The 20,204-nt window shown below is 33.1% G+C and overlaps 3 protein-coding genes and 1 long non-coding RNA gene across 5 annotated transcripts; 3 read left to right on the top strand and 1 right to left on the bottom strand.

Annotated features, from left to right (window-relative positions):
* Positions 1–106: 106 nt before the first annotated feature.
* On the top strand, positions 107–2,235 carry LOC124434228 (26S proteasome non-ATPase regulatory subunit 6-like). The gene is made up of 8 exons (XM_046984108.1): positions 107–355; positions 427–632; positions 786–931; positions 998–1,217; positions 1,416–1,524; positions 1,600–1,768; positions 1,836–1,941; positions 2,018–2,235. Exons 1-8 carry the CDS (start codon positions 214–216, stop codon positions 2,084–2,086), a joined length of 1,167 nt encoding a protein of 388 aa, XP_046840064.1. The 5' UTR covers positions 107–213; the 3' UTR covers positions 2,087–2,235.
* A 1,183-nt stretch (positions 2,236–3,418) lies between these two features.
* Positions 3,419–4,366, top strand: LOC124434231 (small nuclear ribonucleoprotein F). Its single transcript, XM_046984112.1, has 4 exons — positions 3,419–3,621; positions 3,726–3,851; positions 3,998–4,062; positions 4,151–4,366. The coding sequence occupies exons 1-4, from the start codon at positions 3,616–3,618 to the stop codon at positions 4,215–4,217; spliced, it is 264 nt and encodes an 87-aa protein (XP_046840068.1). The 5' UTR covers positions 3,419–3,615; the 3' UTR covers positions 4,218–4,366.
* On the bottom strand, positions 4,280–7,595 carry LOC124434218 (cilia- and flagella-associated protein 100-like). Of its 2 annotated transcripts, none has more exons than XM_046984097.1 (18): positions 7,402–7,595; positions 7,257–7,310; positions 7,095–7,186; positions 6,836–7,022; positions 6,696–6,763; positions 6,453–6,616; positions 6,286–6,366; positions 6,149–6,224; positions 6,044–6,082; positions 5,918–5,969; positions 5,739–5,794; positions 5,545–5,661; positions 5,322–5,473; positions 5,155–5,253; positions 4,971–5,087; positions 4,804–4,900; positions 4,616–4,735; positions 4,280–4,547 (listed from the first exon to the last, which is right to left on the bottom strand). In XM_046984097.1, the coding sequence occupies exons 1-18, from the start codon at positions 7,475–7,477 to the stop codon at positions 4,434–4,436; spliced, it is 1,761 nt and encodes a 586-aa protein (XP_046840053.1). In that variant the 5' UTR covers positions 7,478–7,595; the 3' UTR covers positions 4,280–4,433. The 2 variants fall into 2 exon arrangements, with proteins under 2 accessions (XP_046840053.1, XP_046840054.1); XM_046984098.1 differs by having other exon boundaries at positions 7,257–7,320; positions 7,402–7,586.
* Positions 7,596–9,389: 1,794 nt separating this feature from the next.
* Positions 9,390–17,149, top strand: LOC124434771. The gene is made up of 12 exons (XR_006944883.1): positions 9,390–9,636; positions 10,084–10,182; positions 11,060–11,328; positions 12,773–12,840; positions 12,906–12,968; positions 13,166–13,220; positions 13,707–14,260; positions 14,326–15,205; positions 15,309–15,368; positions 15,655–15,864; positions 16,085–16,271; positions 16,722–17,149. It is a non-coding gene; the product is annotated as an uncharacterized LOC124434771 (long non-coding RNA).
* The last annotated feature ends 3,055 nt before the right edge of the window (positions 17,150–20,204 follow it).

Genomic DNA, 20,204 nt, shown 5'->3' with positions numbered 1-20,204 from the left:
TATCTCATCAAATGACGTAACAACGCGTTTGTTTGATCTCAAGCTATTAAAAGTACCTGGATAGATATCCGCTTCGAAAGAAGTGTGGATAATGTGGAATGATGAGGGGTAGTGTAGTTGACTGGTATCAGCAATTCAGCATCTTTTATGAAATTCCGACCACAAGTATAAGTTACAGAGTAAATTTTCTGTGAATTTTTTTTAATTCTTGCAATGCCAGTGGAAAATCTCGAAGATGAAGGTCTACCTAAGAATCCGAACCTAGAAATAGCGCAGTGGAAGTACAGTTTGATGGCTTCGCATGGTGAAAATAAAGATATTGCGAATAAACTGATGAATGCCATCAAAACACATAGTAAGTTTTTTCCTTTTAATCATAAAATTATCAGACTTCGATGCAATGATTTGTACTGATGGCCACTTTAGATATGGCACCATTTTATGAAGAAATATGTCCAGAAGTTGGATGGACTATTGATCAGACATTGCTTGATAATATTAAGAAGGAAAATACTAGGAATCTTGAGAGTTTGGAGAAAGCCATTGAAGATGCAGAAACCAATCTTGGAGAAACTGAAGTCAGGGATGCATTACTTGAAAAGGCTGAGTATCTCTGTAAGATTGGAGACAAGGTATATACATTAACCACTAACTTTTTTCACACATTATGCATTATCCGCAAGTTATATGTAGACTTTGGGTGCTCAATGCCAGTTTAAAAACTTTACATTCTGGTGTATGTAACATGTGTCTCATCATAATCAACAACTGATTGCTTAACACAGGAAGGAGCTTTGCTTGCTCTACGAAAGACATTGGAAAAGACTTCAACAACTGGTTTTAAACTGGACATTATGTTTTATTATTTGCGTATTGGCTTATTTTACATGGACCATGATCTTATCACTAGAAACATTGAAGAAGCCAAAAGGTATCACTTGTTCTCCATATTATGTATCATTTCTAAAGTTACTGAAAATTTATCTTCTTTATGTAGTTTAATTGATAAAGGAGGAGATTGGGACAGGCGAAATCGTTTAAAAGTTTATCAAGGAATTTATTACATGTCCATTCGTGATTTTAAAAAAGCAGCTGACAACTTTCTTGAGTCAATTTCAACTTTTACATCATATGAGTTAATGGATTACCAAGTGTTTGTTTCATATACTGTTTTAACCAGTATGATTGCTCTGAAACGTACAGACCTACGAGAAAAAGTAAGTACAAGGATTCTACTTTGTTTTACCATCACATGTATAAATAGCTAGCCAAAAGTCAGCTATAAGTTTCAATAAATAAATCCCATAAGTATTTGGCTCTTTTTATAGAAAGTAATGTTTTAATAAAGTAATGATTTTTCACCAAATTAAATAATATTTTTTCAATCATTTTTTATTGATTTTATTATTTTTTAGGTTGTAAATGGATCTGAAATACTTGAGATGCTCCATCAGCTTCCACTTATTAAGGACTTTCTTATGTCTTTTTATCATTGTCATTATGATGCCTTCTTTTCTTCATTGGGTGAGGTTTTCTTTGACAAAAATTTTTTTATTGATTGATGATGTTCAACAAAGTAAATTTTCACAATTTCCACAGCCAAAGTTGAACAAGAATTGAAAAAAGATCGCTATTTCCATCCACATTATCGTTACTACATACGTGAAATGAGAATTCTTGGCTACAGTCAATTGTTGGAGTCATATCGTAGTCTTACATTAGAGTACATGGCCAATGCATTTGGAGTTAGTGAAGCATTCATTGACAAGTAGGTTCTTTTTAGAGTTGTTATCAAAATTGTAAGTTTTCTAAAATTATTATTGCCTGTCCATTAGGGAACTATCAAGATTTATAGCTGCAGGGAGATTAAACTGTAAGATAGACAAAGTAAATGGTGTTGTGGAGACAAACAGACCAGATCATAAAAACTGGCAGTATCAGGTATAAAGAAAATTTAAAGATGCTTCAAATAATGAAACTCTACATATATGATAAACTTCAATCTCTTTTCGTTTAGTCTGTTGTCAAACAAGGTGATCTATTGTTGAACCGCATACAAAAGTTAAGCCGTATTATCAATGTATAATTTTACTATACTATGTACTTGCTTGTATCACTTGTCTGTTAAAAATCTCACTTGTAGTAGACATTTTTACTATTGTATTGGTGAAACATTTGTTCTAGTTTTTGTGTTTGAATTAATATAAAAAAAATATACTTGAAACAAAAACCTGATATTTCCCCTTCTCACATTTTATGTTAACATGTTGCATGTACAGTTAAGTATTTCCTGAATTTGAGTATCGGTGGTTAAAAATCATGAAATTTCCACGCAAGAAAGGATCATTTCATAAATATATAATGTTGTACAAGGTCTACTAAACAATAGTGCCATTTATAACATTGGGTTGTGGTTATTCGTTCATCTAAGTTCCTCAAATACTCTTCCTACATTTGATAAAGTGACATTTCAATGCATAAGCTTAAGCATTTGAAAATTGGAAGAAGCCCAGAAAAATTCATTACAGCCCCGATAATGAAGAGCACATTGGAGGATTTGAACGCAACTACCCCTCTATGTGTATGTTCAGAATGAATTGTAAAGTGGACACCAGACTGTCTCCAATCTTTTATAACATTAGGCAAAAGACTTATTGAAGAAATAAAGAACAGAAAATGTTTGTAAAAATACCTAGAGATGCCCCAAACAATGCTACTAATTCTACATCAAAATTACTAACAATTTTTCTTCATTGAGTTAAAGCCCAAGGCAGGCGAAAGAGAGAAAACCATGGTCCCTCTCCATGAGAGTTAGGTGAAAATGAGCCACTAGTCCCTCGATGTGACAGAATTGGTGAGTCTTGAAAGCAAGAATCTTTTTAACAATGAAATACATCCAATATCCCAATACTTTAACCATTTTATCAAATTTACTGTGGTAACTAGTTACCATTTTCTCCGGTTCTATTTTTGCATTTAAATTGTAGCAAAATAACAATGAGTGTTTTGCGTTGATTGTATATAAATGAGCAAACGAAATACAACTTTGTCCGATATGTGACAAAAAGAAACAAGTCCTTATCCTTTGTAAGTCCCGCCAATATAAACTCAGTATCCATTAATATCGTTGCCAATAGCCAGCTTAAACATTCCTATTTGTCAGTAGTCAAAACCTTTGAAATGATGAATAGTCTGAACATTCAATTGACTGGCCACCATTATGATCACTTGCGTAGTAAGATTTACATGCCACTAAACTTATTCAACGGAGTGGTCTTACTGTATCTTTCTCATACTGTCCTACTTTAGTACTTTACATACATACTTTTATCAGCTGAGTAATCCAAGTTCTCTTGTTTACCCTTTAACGAATGGCTACATGTACGTACAGAGTACCTATTTTTGTTTTATTTCCAGTGTCCAGTCCTCGTTGTGTTGACATCGTTTTTTCATCGTTGTGAAGTGAATTGTTGATTTTTTTGTTTAATCTGTTCCTGTTGGCTGTAGTTGTTGCTGCGAATCATTGAATACTGTTGCACATCTTTATTAATAAGCTCTTTTTTTGAACACGATACTTTTCGGCTGTGATAAATACTAAAAAAAACCTCGTTCATCATGGCGGTAAGTTGAAACTTGGTATATTTTATACTACACACGTGCTACAAACTATAAATGAATTTACTGGGTGAGTTTCTATTTTTGATTATTTTTTTATTGTTATTCAGACTATGCCTTTGAACCCCAAACCATTTTTAAATGGGCTGACTGGTAAACCTGTAATGGTTAAGTTAAAATGGGGCATGGAGTATAAAGGATATCTGGTTTCTGTAGATGGATATATGAATCTACAGGTTAGTTCACTTGTTTGAATTTCTTCTCTTTAAAAGTTTGCTCAGTTTCGTAATACATGTAGCGCTATTAGTAAGATGAGGGGTGCCTTCACCCTTTTTGTTTTTACATCGTCTTGTGTAAAATTTGGATTATTTTGTATGTGTAGTTGGCTAATACAGAGGAATTTATCGATGGTGCTTTAACTGGTAACCTAGGAGAAGTTCTGATAAGGTAATTTCAAGTAATAATTACACAGACGCATCTATAATCAAGGAAACATTTATATGTTGATGAAATGCTTTTCTTTGCTTTTCTCTAGATGTAATAATGTGCTTTATGTGCGTGGAATTGAAGACGAGGAAGAAGATGGTGAAATGAAAGATTGAAAAAGATGTATGCCATTGATAGAACACATCAAGCATATTGTGGTAATAACAATTGGATTTAGTACTGTTAGTCAAACAAATTTCTTTATGGTTTTTCAACTATTTAGAGAAGTATTAAAGATTATGTATCATTGTTTTACATAAAAAAATTTATGACATTTTTTTGCAACAATAGAAGATAAGATAGAAAATATTTCATAAATTCCATAATACAGTTTAAGTAAAGAAATATTGCAATTCTTCTTCTTCCTTGGATTGCTTATTTTCAAAATCTTTTTCTTTCTTTCGTGTTTGTGGTGGTTGAGAACGGAACATTAGTTTTCGTCCAGTCTAAACAAGATGCAACAAAATGATCAGACATTGTGCTATTCTCCTGTTTGACACAGGTAGTTTCAAACCTTTTTCTTTGGCTCAGCTCTTGCTCTTTCTAACGCCTTTTTAACTCTTTCTTCTTGATGCAATCTTTGAGCCTCAAGTTTTTCTTCTCGCAGTCTTAGGCGTCGTTCCTTTTCTTTTGCCTAAAGTTGTGTAATAATCTATTGAAAATGAACTGTTGTGGTTTGCAATACAAAACAAAAATCCTTACCTTCTCAGCCATCTCAACTTTTTCTGGGGGCATCATTTCTATCTGCTCAAACAATTCTTCAAGGCGATTTTCAATGTTTGTCAGCATTTGTAAAGTACTGTAATAAAGAACAAAGCCATTAAAGATAATTAATTCTACAAATACATCTAGCAGTTAAGCTAACCTACCTTATATTGGCTTCATTGTCACCTATTGTGTTCCTATACACTTCTTCAACTTTCTTGTTCAGTGCTTTCAACATTTTCTCTTGGTCTTCTGCCTTAAATTCACCATATGAAAACATTCTGAAAGAAAAGATTACATATGTAAGTTAATAAGTATCAAATCTAAAATTGAGAATTAAAATGTTACTTTGATTTCATTTCCAAGTCAGCACATTTTTCTTGCTCATTTTGAATTGCATCTTTTAACAGTGATATTTGTTGTTTTAAAACTTCTGTTTCTTTTCCCCTGAAATATGTTATTCAGTTTTTACACTTGTGTTTAAAGATAAGAATTATATTGGGATTCCATCGCACATTTTTTGTTTGGTTTGTTCTGTAGTCTGCTTGAGTTCTTCTAAAGCTTCCTCTGTTTCTTGGCTGTTTTGAATCAATGAAAGATTCTGTTCTTCCAGTTCAGTAAAGATGTCTAGCAACTGTTGTGGGTCTGTGAAGTATAGTTCTGGTTCCTATTAGAACATGTTCATTTTAATTACTTGGTGATTGTGTTAGCAGATATTATCACAGAGAAATGTTTTACCTCGTCACTGCTATCTCCCAACAAAAACTGATGTGAAGTTGGTGACAGTGAATGCTCAGAGACACTCTCCACCTGAGAATAACCTTTACTTGTGATGGATGAAGGGATGGGCTTTATCTAATAATACCATTATAAAAAATACTAATTTTTTATAATGAGATGTGCTTAGCCAAATCCATGCAAATAACAATAACCTGAACTTTACTATCTTTCCTGTTTTGTTTGCTCTGTTTCTTTTCTACTATAGATCCTGATAGAAGTCATAAGAATTGCAATATGAAACTATTTAGAAAGGTTGGTTTTTTGACATAGGCAAAAATCCCATAAATAAATAGAACCATAACATCTGTAATCACTTCAAATTTTACACTACCTTTGTCTAAAAAAGTGCTTGGTTTTGTTTGAAGTTCTTGAGTGCTTTTTTGCTAAAACATTAACACTTTTAAAACAAGTTTCACCACTATTAATTCACATTCATTTCTTTCATAATAAGACACACCTTCACAGCTCTTTTTAGTTTGAGTTTTTCATTGAATTCCTTAAATAATACACATATTAAATATGAGGAAAATAATTTCTATGAACTACTGTATCAAGCTCTTACAGGAGGAGTCAGTGAGTCCAAAAAATGTTTGTATAACAAGTAATCCTTTAATGTGTCTTCATACTTTGAAATTTCACTGAAACAAAAGTTATTCTTTTAAATGTTGAAGAGCAATATTTCAATCATGTATTTACTACCTTTTAATTGCCATCATTTGGGCATTAATTTTTTTAATGTCAGACACTTTCTCCAGTTTCGCCTTGGTTTCATTTTCAGCTCTAAGTTAAGGTATGAAAATTCATTAAAAAAAACTTGATGTACATAAGTATGAACATGGTAAATTGAATTATTTTTGTCATCATACATTTTGATGGCATCCACAGCATTTTTATCATTTTCTTTGAGAAATTCATCAAACATTTGAGCATCCTCTTCGAGATATTGCTCAGCTATTTCCAGTTTTTTTTCTTCAGCCTGAGCAATCTCTTCCAATTTCCTCATTTCATCTCGTTTCACTCCGAGAGCATACTTTAATGGCAAAAGTCATTAAAGGCAAAGTAGCTTATCATATGTAAACATATAAATTACAAATTATTAAAGTACTTACCTGAACTAAAAACATTTCTCGTTTCTTGGCAATAAAATTAGAGAGATTTTCTTTTTCAACATTGCGATCTTAGAATAAATATGACATATCAATTATTCGCAACTTGGAAATGAAGCAACTACGAGGTGCAACTGTCCAACCTTTTGTGATGGCAAGGGTAAATTGTGGATCATCTTCAACAATACCATCGTCTTCCTTAGTGTTAACATCTTCATCATCGCTTAGAATATTTTCCACTATGTTCCTCATCTCTGCTGTCCTGGCATTGACACGAGAAACATATGTTGTCTTCTCGTGTACCTTAAGCTTCTGCTGCTCTTTACGTTGCTGTAGAAGTATCAGATGACAAATGATGCAGTAGCAACAGTTAAGTAAAACAACTACTCCATTCTAAGAAACCTTTTGCCTTGTTTCACGTTCATATTCACGTAAAGTAAATATGTCATTATCCAGTGGCACTCTAAACGGATTCTTGCTTGTATTGGACACATCTATAATAACATTGTGTTCATTGCAATTCACTTGAAGTGTATAAAAAAAGCTTTAAAATATCACACTCACTGGGTTTGGAATTGCTCATTGATAAAACTGGTGCTTGACTTTTTGAAATGGGTCCTGTGAAATACTTTGATAATTAATGTAATACCAGCGAGGAAGACATTAAAATAGCAAAAAATATTATAAATGACTTTATGTCATATCTTACGCGATCTTGATGTGTTTGAAAACAAACTAACGCCTGAATAGGAACGTCGAGATAAACCAGCTTCGCTTCTTGACATTTTTTTAGTTGTCTAACAAATCTAACAAGGTAGTTGAAAACATTTGATAAAATGTCTCATCTTTATCTTTCCAACCGTAACCAACTTTACAATTGAACCACTGATTGAACTTAACAACTGTATACAGTTGTTATGACAACATGACTGAACTCAAATGAAATTGGAGTAACAAGATCTTTTCATACTTTAAAATCATAGATATAGTAGTAGGACCTACTATATCTATGTTTAAAATGCAAAATGCCATTTAGACTCAAAATTTTAGCAATTTGAATGAAAATTTGCGCACCGTGCAGCACAACAACACATTGTTATTACCACTGGGTATTTATTACTAACTCGCCGTAATCCTAGTAGTCCCAAGGTTCCAAGCAGTGTTTTTCAAGTCTTTTCGGTCTAGTTGAAAATACTGCCAATGTGCAATTTCTTTGCTTCAGTCTTAGAAATTGTGGTGTAGATAGACTATGTATCATAAAACCGCGGAGTTTTCGGAGAAAGACATACTTTTGTTTAGGAAACAGAATGAGATTTTACGGAATTATTCCAACTCAAACATCAGCAGGTGAAATATCTGTTTTTGTATTTTCTCTTACAATCATCATTTCAATCATTGTTTTAAAGAATGTCTTTTCTGACTTGTTTACAGGTTACTTTCAGGGCATGTGGAATTTGATGAATTCTATTTCGAAAGTGATCCTATTTGGAAAGTGATAGTGATCCATGTTTACAGTGCAACAATCTTGAAGCTCCTTACAGCAATAGTAAAGTTTAAGCCATTGAGTCTCATGCAAGATTTTTTTCGACAAAACATATGGTAAAGTTTATTGGCAGTCACAACATCTCTGACACTTTAAATTCTACTGTTTTAACACTTTACATTATACGTTATTTATCAGTTCAATTCTCCTGCTGCTTGAGTCACTGCATTCTTGGTTACTGGTCTCAAGTACTCTCCTGAACTTGTGTTGATCCTAACGTTTCTAACTTTTCCAACCTCTCCCGGATAAACTTCTACAATGCATCCTAATGTCTACTTTCCTTGTACTGCATTTCCCTCGGCCACTATTACCACATCCTCCACTCACAAATTTCGTCTTCCTGATTCCATTTTCTCCTAGGTACAAGCAATGGAAAGGCATCTCTTGTACATCGTTTACAAAATAAGTCCACGATCTTTTCCACGAACTCCACCCTTCTTCTTGGGTTCTTCATTTCTTGGAATGGGCCTTGTGGTACTTCATTTGTTTGCATACAGCCCAAAAATTGCACCCAGCTTTTACATACTCTGAAATCATGAAAATATGTGAAAATGCATAAACTATATTCTTTGGCGCAAAAATGTGTAAAAATACATCAACTATAGTCTTTCGCATGAAAATGTGTGAAAATGCATGAACAATAGTCTTTGGCATGAAAATGTGTGAAAATGCATGAACTATAGTCTTTGGCATGAAAACGTGTGGAAATGCATAAACTATAGTCTTTGACATGAAAACGTGTGGAAATGCATCAACTGTAGACTTAAGCATGCAAGTGCGTAAAAATGCATGAACTATAGTCTTTGGCATGAAAATTTGTGAAAATGCATGAACTATAGTCTTTGGCATGAAAATTTGTAAAAATTCATGAAATATAGCCTTTGGCAAGAAAATGTGTGAAAATGCATAAACTACAGACTTAAGCATGCAAGTGCGTGAAAATGCATGAACTATAGTCTTTGGCATGAAAATGTGTGAAAATGCATGAACTGCAAAAGAATGGACAAATATCAAAATAAAAACTAATGTAATATGAATAAATTATGTTACTGAATGATATTTTAAATTTGATGCAGACTGATCTATAAAATCAACTGGAGTGGTGATTCAGAGCCGGGTTAACAAAGTATGTTACACGACGTGTAACAAAGTATGTTACACGACGAGATTGAAGCTGTGTTGATTGAATACATGGTAGTATGGTAGTAGTATGGCGGCAGCCATCATGTTGTTTGTGATCTATAAAAGTTTTAACACTTATGTTATTTTATTACATGACAGAAGATCAAATTGAAAAGCATATCCTTATCAATTTAGGGCTAGTTTTGAGCTTAAATTATGCTGATCTTAAGAGAAATTTGGAATATTTGGAGTTAAGTAGGTCGGAAGTCTGCAAGAGAAGTAGGTGTGTTTTGCTTGTTGTATTTATAGCAAAAGGCCATTATTTTTTGTGAAGACAATTAATTGATTTGTCTGTTGTGTTTTCTGAGGAATTTTACTTTTTCTTAAATGTTTTCAATTACACTTCTTTGTTTAGATATATTTTTATTTAGACAATCTGAAAAGGAGTAAGTTTAACCTAATTTTTAATCGGAGTTTCGATTCAAATCGGAAAATTTTGAAATTTCGTGTTGTTGACTTGCGAAATATAATTGATAGATGGCATTGTACCCCCATCACTTTATGGCTTTCACCAGGCAGAAATATTAAAGTAATGACTGAATGACGGAAATCAGTTGATGTGAGATAAAGTGCTCTCTTGTGATATTGATTGTTGAAATTGATTGATAATGAATAATAGCCGAATCTCTGTGGAAATATAAAACGAACTACAAAAGTGTGTAGTAGATAGAACAACTTTCATGTTATCAAGCGCGGAGAACTATGTACTATTTTGTTATTGGGCATTACACATAATGGTAAATGTCTTAAAAAAAATCTTTTAAAGTGAGTAATAACATACGTTTGCTGTTTCCGGTTGAACAATAGAAAATTATCACAAATAACTGAATTTTTACTATGGAATTTTTTGAGATTGGTTTACTTTTGTTTCATTATAGTAGTAGATAGATGACTTATTTCGAGTCTTAATTTCTTGACCTACATGCAGTAATGTAATTTTTATTCACCGAGAATTGTACCCTGACAATACACATTAAACGAAGGAATACAATTTGGCTCTCGCCTTTCCCTAGAACGAGATAAAGCGAAGTACATAATTGCAATGCACGCCAGCAAAATTCGACGTTTGAAATCCACGGTCAAATTTTACATTTTGGTCGAATAAAATTGCTTATTGTATTCGTTCAACACATGCAAAATTCGACGTTTGAAACAGGCCTAAGTTACACCCACGAAAATGACAAGTTTGACAGCTGATGACAATCATTTATATTTGGATATGCAATGCTTGGCTTGGTTAACGGTACCTCTGCATGTGGTCGGTCGTCGTAGGCGTTGTGTGATAATTAAATTAAAGAAGCAAGCAAACTCACCGCAATTTTATTCAGGCGAGAAGAAGGTTTGATGCTTTTTCATATGATCATGTGAGACTTTTCACGTGTAAAACATAACAGAAAGCGATTGTTTAATTTACATTTTGATCTCGCATGTTCCCGTCCATGTAAAAACCACGAATCTATAATTTTATGGAAAACGTTGAGAAAACTTTTTTATGTTTGTTTGACAAGATATATAGAGAGAAGAAAGAATGACTAGCTTAGCAGCTTTTGCAGCAAAACGTGTAAAGTAACTTGGACTGTGAGATAATGACTTCCACGTGTCTCATTTTGCTTCCTTTGAACATAACACTTTATATATTTAGTTTGATGAACTTCTAACAAGCAATTGGCAGAGAAGAAAGGGATCCGTTTTCAAACTGTGAATTTGTTAATTTATGGAAAGTATTGGTGATTTTCTTATGCGCCTTGCTGATGGACTCCTTACAAAATAATATCATTGGATTCTATTTTCTATATTTGTTATTCCCTTAAGACACACATGACAACCAAGAATTGCTGTTGTCAAAACTATTTTTATTGTTTGCCTGATGAGATGAAGACAAGAAAGAGCTTTGGCGGAAAAACGTGAAAAGTAAATTTGGAATGTGACATATATTGACGTCGGACATTTCTCGTTTTGCTTGTTTTGCAAACATAACTCTATATTTAGGCAATGTTACAATTCGTTCGTTGAAGTTTGGTGAAGAAGCCATTATCTTTAAAGCGATGTGGTAAGTTTATGTCATGTTTGTATATCTTTACAGATATAATCAACAACAACTCGATTTTCACGTTTGCCAGAGTCAGGAATACGTCTAAAAAGAAATATTGTGATGAAAGTCATCTCGTAAAAATCTATTGTATTTAATTATGGGTGGAACATTTTCTTCGACATTTCTACCAGGTGCTGTTTCAGTTCATTGAAAGTTCCGTTTATTCAAAACCATTTGAAATATGCGACAAGGAGAAATACTCTGCGGCGCCTTGCGCGTTTCGCATCAATATTCATTCAATTGCTTCAAGGTAGTAAGAATAATCGCGATTATTTAAGCGTCAATAAACTGATTTATAGAGTAATAATATGTACATTAAAAGAAGAAATTCTCGTTGTAGTTTTGCCACAGCCACAAACGAAGAATGTTTACGAAGCTCAAAGCCATATGTTGTAAGTACTTTGTTCATTACTACCCATTTATTAGCGGAAAGCTAAGCTGTTATGAATAACGCATTTTTAACTGAAACTGAATGTGATCTTTAGAAAAGTGTATAGATGTTTATAGATTTCATCGTTGAATGCGGCTTTCATGGCTTAAAATACAATCTGAAACTGGTTTCAAACACATTCTTTTTCTTTAAAAGATTGTTGAGCAGTAAAAGAAAATATATGGTTCACACTGATTGAGAAAGAAGATCTGTAAGGCTGCCAATAACTTGCGGTTTCTCTTGCATAAAAAGGAATGAACAACTACAATTTTACAAGTTTCGTTTTTCACACACGGTTTTTTTATTGTGAAATATTCTGTCTAATTCAAAGTGTTGTCCATCTACAACAAAATTCCCGGTAAAAATCCCCACATATCAATGCTTTACAAAAAGTCAACTTGGAAGATTAAAGAAAAGCCGTTGTTGGGGCGTGGTACGGATTGAAAATTTTCAATTTTATATGATGAATTTAAACATGTGCAATGAATATGAATTAATTTGATTGATGTTTAGCAATAAATTTAAATTGGACGTTGCACTTTTGCAGCAACCTTACGGTGGCTATTTCTTTTCTCTATATGACGTGTTTATAATAAAGTGATAAGTGTCGTCGTCGTCTCTACAATTCGCATCATATGTATGTAAAATAAAGTAAGTTTGGACTGTGATTTCAAAGTATACTGTGACTTTGATAATTTACGGAAAGTATTGTGGTTTTCATGCGACAATTATGATTGTTTGTCTGATGAGATGAAGGCAAAGAAGAGCAACTTTAAGGAGAACCGAAATTTCTCGTTTTGCTTCCTTCGCAACATAATTCTTTTTATATTTAGGCAATGTTACAATTCGTTCGTTGAAGTTTGGTGAAGAAGCCATTATCTTTAAAGTTAAAAGCCATGTGGTAAGGTTATGTTATATAATCTTTAGATAATTCTTGGCTTGATGTTTTTCTTCAATCATATTTAGCTTATATAATCAACAACAACTTGATTTTCACGTTTGCCAGCGTCAGGAATACTTTTAAAGAAGGTATTGTGATGAAAATCATCTCGTAAAAATCTATTGTATTTAATTATTGCTGGAAGATTTTCTTCGACATTTCCGACATTTATTCAGAACCATTTGAAATATGAAACAATGGACAAATACTCAGCAGCCTCTTGCTCCATCCTCGAAAAATAGATTTATAGAGCAATATACATTGAAAGAAGAAATTCTCGTTTTAGTTTTGACACCGCCATACACGAAGTATAATGTTTACGAAGTGCAAAGCCACATGTTGTAAGTAGTTTGCTCATTATTTCTCATTTATTAGCAGAAAGCCAAACCGTTATAAATAGCGCAACTTACACAATGCTTTATATTTACGAAAGAAATTTGTATTTTGAAACTGAAACTGAATGTGATCTTTTCAAAAGTGTAAAGATGTTTATAGATAGTCACAAAGATTTCATCATCAAACGCGGCTTTCATGACTTTAATTAAAACTAGTGATTTCGGCACACATTCTTTTTAACCACACATCATTCCTTTACAAAAAAGTCAACTTGACAATTGAGGAAAAGCCGTTGTTCAATAAAGCGAAAAGTGTCGTTCGTCGTGTGTAAATGTCGCATTGTATGTATGAAATGTTAATTTTTACTGTTTTTGAACTATAAAGAGCAAAACGAAGGCTTTTAAGAATATGTTGTCTTGTAATAATGAAACATATCATTTAATACTAACTATTTCGCTTTTTAATTCCTGTTATTTTGATGATTGTTTTAGGTGACAAGCTGATGAAAAAGCTTAAGTATCTGTTCAAGGATTATCGACGCTGGGAATAATTATTAAAATGTTTTTTTTTCTCATTCCTTTTTTTTTGCTTTAGATGATCATCGTGTGGTACAAGGCCTGCTCCTTTTCCCTCCCTTTAGCTAGGTGCGCTGAGAGAAGGTCCCTGACAAAGGACGGGTTGCGTGTTCTTCGGAGCTCGCTTTAACGTAACGTGGTCATGTCGGACTAGAGCGCCCCATTAGGCTCCCGCAATGAAATTTTCTGATAAAGATACATTCTTAGATAATTAAGTCAAGCAGTTAAGTTAAGAAAAGTTCCTTTGTTTGTCTGAGGGAGCAAAATAAAAGGGTCTATGTTATTGTGTGTAGTTGGTGTCATTGTAAGGTTTAAGCTGGTGAGTTTACAAATGTTTGGATAAGGTTTGGACGAGGAACCACCTTAGCCTTGAAGGTCAATACGGGGACATGTATCTTTGCAAAGGCGTCAACAAATCCATTAAGCCCACTTCCATCTCAGCAACAATGGAAGAAACTTGCGTTGCTGAGGTAAGTTTGCTTGTTTGCAGTTCTGTATTAATTATCGTTAATTGTATGTTGTTTTTTTTTTTCAGCTCTGCTGGCTGGGTGGCGTCACCGCACATTGACCCAGCTACCCAATGACTTCCCTGAATTTTCATTATGTGAAAACTGAAAAAAAAGAATGATTGTGCATGAATGAAGGAGTATTGGTACCAACCAAGTAAGGAGCATTACAACTTGTTACTACTTGTACCAAAATGGCAAAAAGATTTATTAACAATTGTGATTTTTCTGAACAATGGTGAAAGTGCATGTCAGCCAGCTTCTTTAACAGAAGGGGAGTTAAAAAGCTGTTCAAATTGCAACTAAGCATTGTGGGAATGCTTAGTTAACAATTTCTGATTTTGCCATATGTATTATTTTGTTTTTGCTTGTGAGTAAGTAACAAATTGTAATACTCAAGGTTAGGTAGGAAATTCTTCATTGACAAAGAAAAAATTCTCAACAATGTTAAAAAAATTTAATGTTAAAATTTTTTTGATTACATATTTCGACAATGTTTCACTTCTGACCATATAATTCCAAAATGTTTCATTTTTTAACACATGTTTCGAAAGTATATCATAAAAAACATAAGGCGCATGCGGGGCCACGACGAGCGGGGGAGGTGGTACTGTCACACGCCGGACTATGGATATACCTCTCTCTCGATCCCGATCTTAGTTAGGTTACGGAATAGGCTCCTTGTCGTGCAGGCCGAGAAGATAGAGAAGAATAAAAGGGAAGTTGTTATTTCTGTATTTCAATTATATGACTGTTTTGATTTCCTAATTGTATTTTGTCTCTTTAAGCACTTTTTGTTTAAGCTCATGCAAAATGAAGAAGGTGATGGATTTCGTTTGTGTGTGGACTCCCATAAAAGAAAGAAGAACAGGCTGCAATAAATGAAAGGAGTTGTAACGTCAAAAACTGGTTGGTTGTTGAAATTGTTGTTGTAATTGTTTATATGAGTTTATTTACATTCATGAATAATATACTTGAGATGATATTTCTTTTCTGTGCTTAATCATTTCAGAAATGAAAGCAACCTTTAGTTGTGATGTAAATCAATAGTGGAGCTAAATGACAATGAGGGGTAAATTACTCTGACAAAAGCGTACAAAGATTTCCTAGGTTGTTGTAATATTATGGAAAATTTCCAGAGAATTTATTTAAGTGATTTTTTCTCGTGTAGAAATTATTAGCAGCTTATGTACTGTTTGAAGAAGGAATTATTTCATTTCAACATGTTTTTTAAAGACGTTTCTAACTTTTGGAAATTTCCCAGGAATTTTTATAAATTAGTCCGAAAATATGTGTTTTATGACTGTAATGTTTGTTGAATTTTTGGTGATTTTCACCAAAAGTACGATAACTTGGAGTAATTTACCCCTCGTTGATGACAAGAAGCAAATGGACTCAAATACAGCGAATACGTTTCGACCATCTAAGCAATGGAGTTAAAGAAAAATATGTTGTGAACATCTCAGCAGTTGGACTAAATGACTATTTCAATGAAATGTTGATGTTGTTGGGGAAGAAACTGGGCTAAGTCTTAAGAGATTATGGGCTATAGATGAAAAACAGAATTGGTATGTTTTGTTATTGTCTCTTCAGATGTTTTTTTTAAGTACGAAAGTCGCTGCCATTGACGTTTGCGCTTCTTGGTTATGTTTTTGATGCCTGTTTTTTGAGAAAAGAAGAATTTCTTCCTAAGTGTTTTATGCGATTTTAAACCAAGAATTGAACTTCTGTTTAAGTTTCCCTCGCACAGGTTATTGAAGCGTTGTTGCGAATGGTTTTAATTCGCAGATATTGCTTTTGAGATGACTCATCGTCAAAGATTGTAAGCAGTGGAGTTCAATGTAATGAACATTGGTGCGCTACAAATGCAAAAGAAGTGTGTTAGAAAGAAGTAAAATCAATGGACTCTGGCTGCAAATGGAGTAATTGGGAAAAAATTGCACGTTGTGTCAGCAGATAATGGACAACAAACATGGTATGTTTTGTTATTGACATATGTATCAATATGCGATTTTTGCTACTTCGTTATATTTTCCATCTAAAATTTCGTCGCACTTTTTGCCTTACGATGCTTGTTTTTGATGACAATGCGGCTTCTGCGAAACTCTTCAAACCATGAGTTGACTTTGTTGTGTCAATTATTGAAGCGTTGTGTTGTAAATGGTTGTAATTTGCAGATATTGCTTTTGAGATGATTCATCTTCAAAGATTATACATTCTTTTAGTAACATTCTTTTTTGCCATTATTTGAGAACCGACGATGAGCAATTTGAATAATGGTAACGGTATTTTTTTGCGTGTTGTATATGTTACAACCCAATTTAAACACAAAAAATCTTCATTTTTTTTTACTTCATCAAAATGAAATATGTTTAATATATGTTTTTGTGTTTAAAAATCTATTGGAAACACATTCTATTTTCAGATGCCGATACAAGTGAAATTGAAGTGAAACGATGATAATAATGCTGTTAATGGTAATTGTTCAAGGAAAACCAGCCCAGAATGATGTTCAGTGAATATTGCTTGTGGTAATATAGTTAAGATTATAGTTTGGCTCCACTATAAGTATAATTGTCAATCTAAATAAAGTTGGAAGTTCCCCTTCCTTCCTACTTTATTTAGATGAAGTTTAAGTTAAATGCTTTGTCTGTCAAAATTGCCCCACACAATTTTGATAGATAAATGCAATAAAATAATATTGTAAATTGTCTTTTTGTCAATAGTTTAAAGTAATTATAATACTCCTGTAATGATCATAATGAATTGATAGACTGTAGATAAAAACCGGAATAAGAATTGAAGTAATATGAATAATTTAAATAATTTACTGAATAATTTGTATAATTTGATGAATATCGTGACCTGTAATATAATCTGCAGTATTAAGTAAGTCAAGGGGGGCCGAAGAAAGTACAGGGAAAGCAGTAAGTCAGGGGGGACAGCGAAGGCAGTACAGTGAAAGCGGCAAGCAAGTAATGGTTTGAAGCATTAACGAGCTTGGTAAGTCGGGGGGGGGGGAATGAAATGGAAGTCATCGGATTAGATGGCGGCCATCTTGTTGTATGAGAACATTTGATAATTACTCGGTGGGTTTAATTTGATGGTAAATTGCGTTGATGTTATGAAAAATTCGCAATATTACTTCAGCGTGAAGTGTGGGGACGGATTAATAAGTGTGCAGCAGATAGAGTTATAAGCAGAAGTGAACTTTATGATTTAATATGACTACAACGAGAGGACAAAAGGTAACGCCATGTTTCACATTATTTCTTTTTCAGTTGTTTGCTTTGTTTCCACCTGACCGAAAAGTCGGTGTAAAATGTTCCTTTATGTTTCAAAAAGATTTCTTGCTCAAAGAGTTTAAATAGCTGAACCCAGTACATGATCACTTTTGAAATTGAAAGTTACAATGGACATATTTCATAATGGGCAATGACTTCACATTCAATTTATTCATCTCATTTGTTGAACTTTATGAGATATATACAATTTTTTTCCATTTCTCTTAAAATGTATCCAATGGGAATCTTTCTTACCAACAAAGGGTGTGGAAACCCTACTTTTACCTATTTGTCAGATTTTTTATAAGAAAGAAGCACAGAATATTGAAATGATACTTGTTGATTGAAATCAGGAAGGGAGGAAAACATTTTGAAAGCATGATAAGCGTACAACGGAATAGCGAGCAAATGAATGTGATCACCTTTGTGTGATCTATTGAAGTTTTTAATATTTTTTGTCGTTTTATCACATGACAGAGAATCAAATTCATATCCCAAAGTAAAAGGAGATCTTTGTCAATGTTCGTTTGAGCGCAAACTACGTCGACGATACATAGTAAGGGAAATTCGTTACATTTTATAAGTCGCCAAGTGTGGAGGGCACATTGCTGATCGCGGAATAATGCATTGTTAAGTATGAAAAAGAATGACAAGAGCTATTTTTATGCTGAATTCGTCGTCGTTGCGTCGTCGATATGAGAACTCCGAACGGCTACGTCAAGAAAGAGGACACTCAAGGTTGGGTATGTATTTAACTATACAATTACTCATCTACATCTACTCACCTTAAGTTTTAAAGCACTCACCCTTACTTTTAGATGACTCACGCTTACTTTTACACCACTCACCATTACTTTTACACCACACACCCTTACTTTTAGATGACTCACCCTTACTTTTAGATGACTCACCATTACTAAATAATATACATAGTGCCACACCGCTGACCTGATGTAACTGTACCACCATCTTCCCCATTAAACTTTAATGTCAAAACTCTGTCTGTTCTTTTGTAGTTTGTTGAACTTTAGGATGGCTGTGATTCAAATTACATTTAAAATTCTTGTGATTCAAAGATGATTGATTATAAATTTTTAATGGCTTGACATTCCTCATCCTCATCTAATTGATATATAAACAACAATCAATATTATTATGTTAACCATGAAAAGATAAAGCAATAGATAGTAATTAAAAAAAAATTTTAAAAAATGAAAATGAAGTTTTGTATTGTTGTTGCTTTTTTGGATTGTTCATTCTGAAACAACAACCCACCAATTTTACCATAAACATGTTTCGACTTGTTTAAGTCATCATCTTTTAGTATGCGAATGAAGTAAATTGTTTACAATGTCAAATTTATAATATAGGAGGATACATTGTACATGATACATATTAGTTAAAAAAAGTATACTAAAAATTTACACATTTCATTCTTAATTTTCATACTGAAGATGAAAGACTTAATGTAAGTAAAACAGCAATATTTATTGGAAAAAAATTTTTTGTTTATTTTAAACCTTCTTAAGCAGTTTCTCTGAGAATCATAAACATAAACTTCTGAGATAAAACATACATTGAGATAAAACATTGTCTTTACAACAAAAACCAATCACCTTTTGGTATAAATATAACAAAATAACACCACACACCTGCTTTTTTTCTGTCAGCTGGATGAAACAAACAAAGAATTGTTCTGTTTAACAACAACCTTGAGTGTCCTCTCTCTTGACGTAGCCGTTCGGAGTTCTCATATCGACGACGCGACGACGAATTCAGCATAAAAATAGCTCTTGTCATTCTTTTTCATACTTAAAACAAGCATTATTCCGCGATCAGCAATGTGCCCTCACACTTGGCGACTTATAAAATGTAACGAATTTCCCTTACTATGTATCGTCGACGTAGTTTGCGCTCAAACGAACATTGACAAAGATCTTCTTTTACTTTGGGATATGAATTTGATTCTCTGTCATGTGATAAAACGACAAAAAATGTTAAAAACTTCAATAGATCACACAAAGGTGATCACATTCATTTGCTCGCTATTCCGTTGTACGCTTATCATGCTTTCAAAATGTTTTCCTCCCTTCCTGATTTCAATCAACAAGTATCATTTCAATTTCTGTGCTTCTTTCTTATAAAAAATCTGACAAATAGGTAAAAGTAGGGTTTCCACACCCTTTGTTGGTAAGAAAGATTCCCATTGGATACATTTTAAGAGAAATGGAAAAAAATTGTATATATCTCATAAAGTTCAACAAATGAAATGAATAAATTGAATCTGAAGTCATTGCCCATTATGAAATATTTCCATTGAAACTTTCAATTTCAAAAGTCATCATGTACTATTCAGCTATTTAAACTCTTTGAGCAAGAAATCTTTTTGAAACATAAAGGAACATTTTACAACGACTTTTCTGTCAGGTGGAAACAAAGCAAACAACTGAAAAAGAAATAATGTGAAACATGGCATTACCTTTTGTCCTCTAGTCATATTAAATCATAAAGTCCACTTCTGCTTATAACTCTATCTGCTGCACACTTATTAATGTAAAAACTTTTACGCAAAAGACTATAGTCTTTACATTTTTACACTCTTTTATGCATTTTTACACACTTTT

Source organism: Xenia sp. Carnegie-2017, unplaced genomic scaffold, assembly GCF_021976095.1.
Source record: "Xenia sp. Carnegie-2017 unplaced genomic scaffold, XeniaSp_v1 HiC_scaffold_14, whole genome shotgun sequence".
In the NCBI taxonomy this organism is placed as follows: Eukaryota; Metazoa; Cnidaria; class Anthozoa; order Malacalcyonacea; family Xeniidae; genus Xenia; species Xenia sp. Carnegie-2017.
This window is presented reverse-complemented; position numbering and strand designations above follow the sequence as displayed.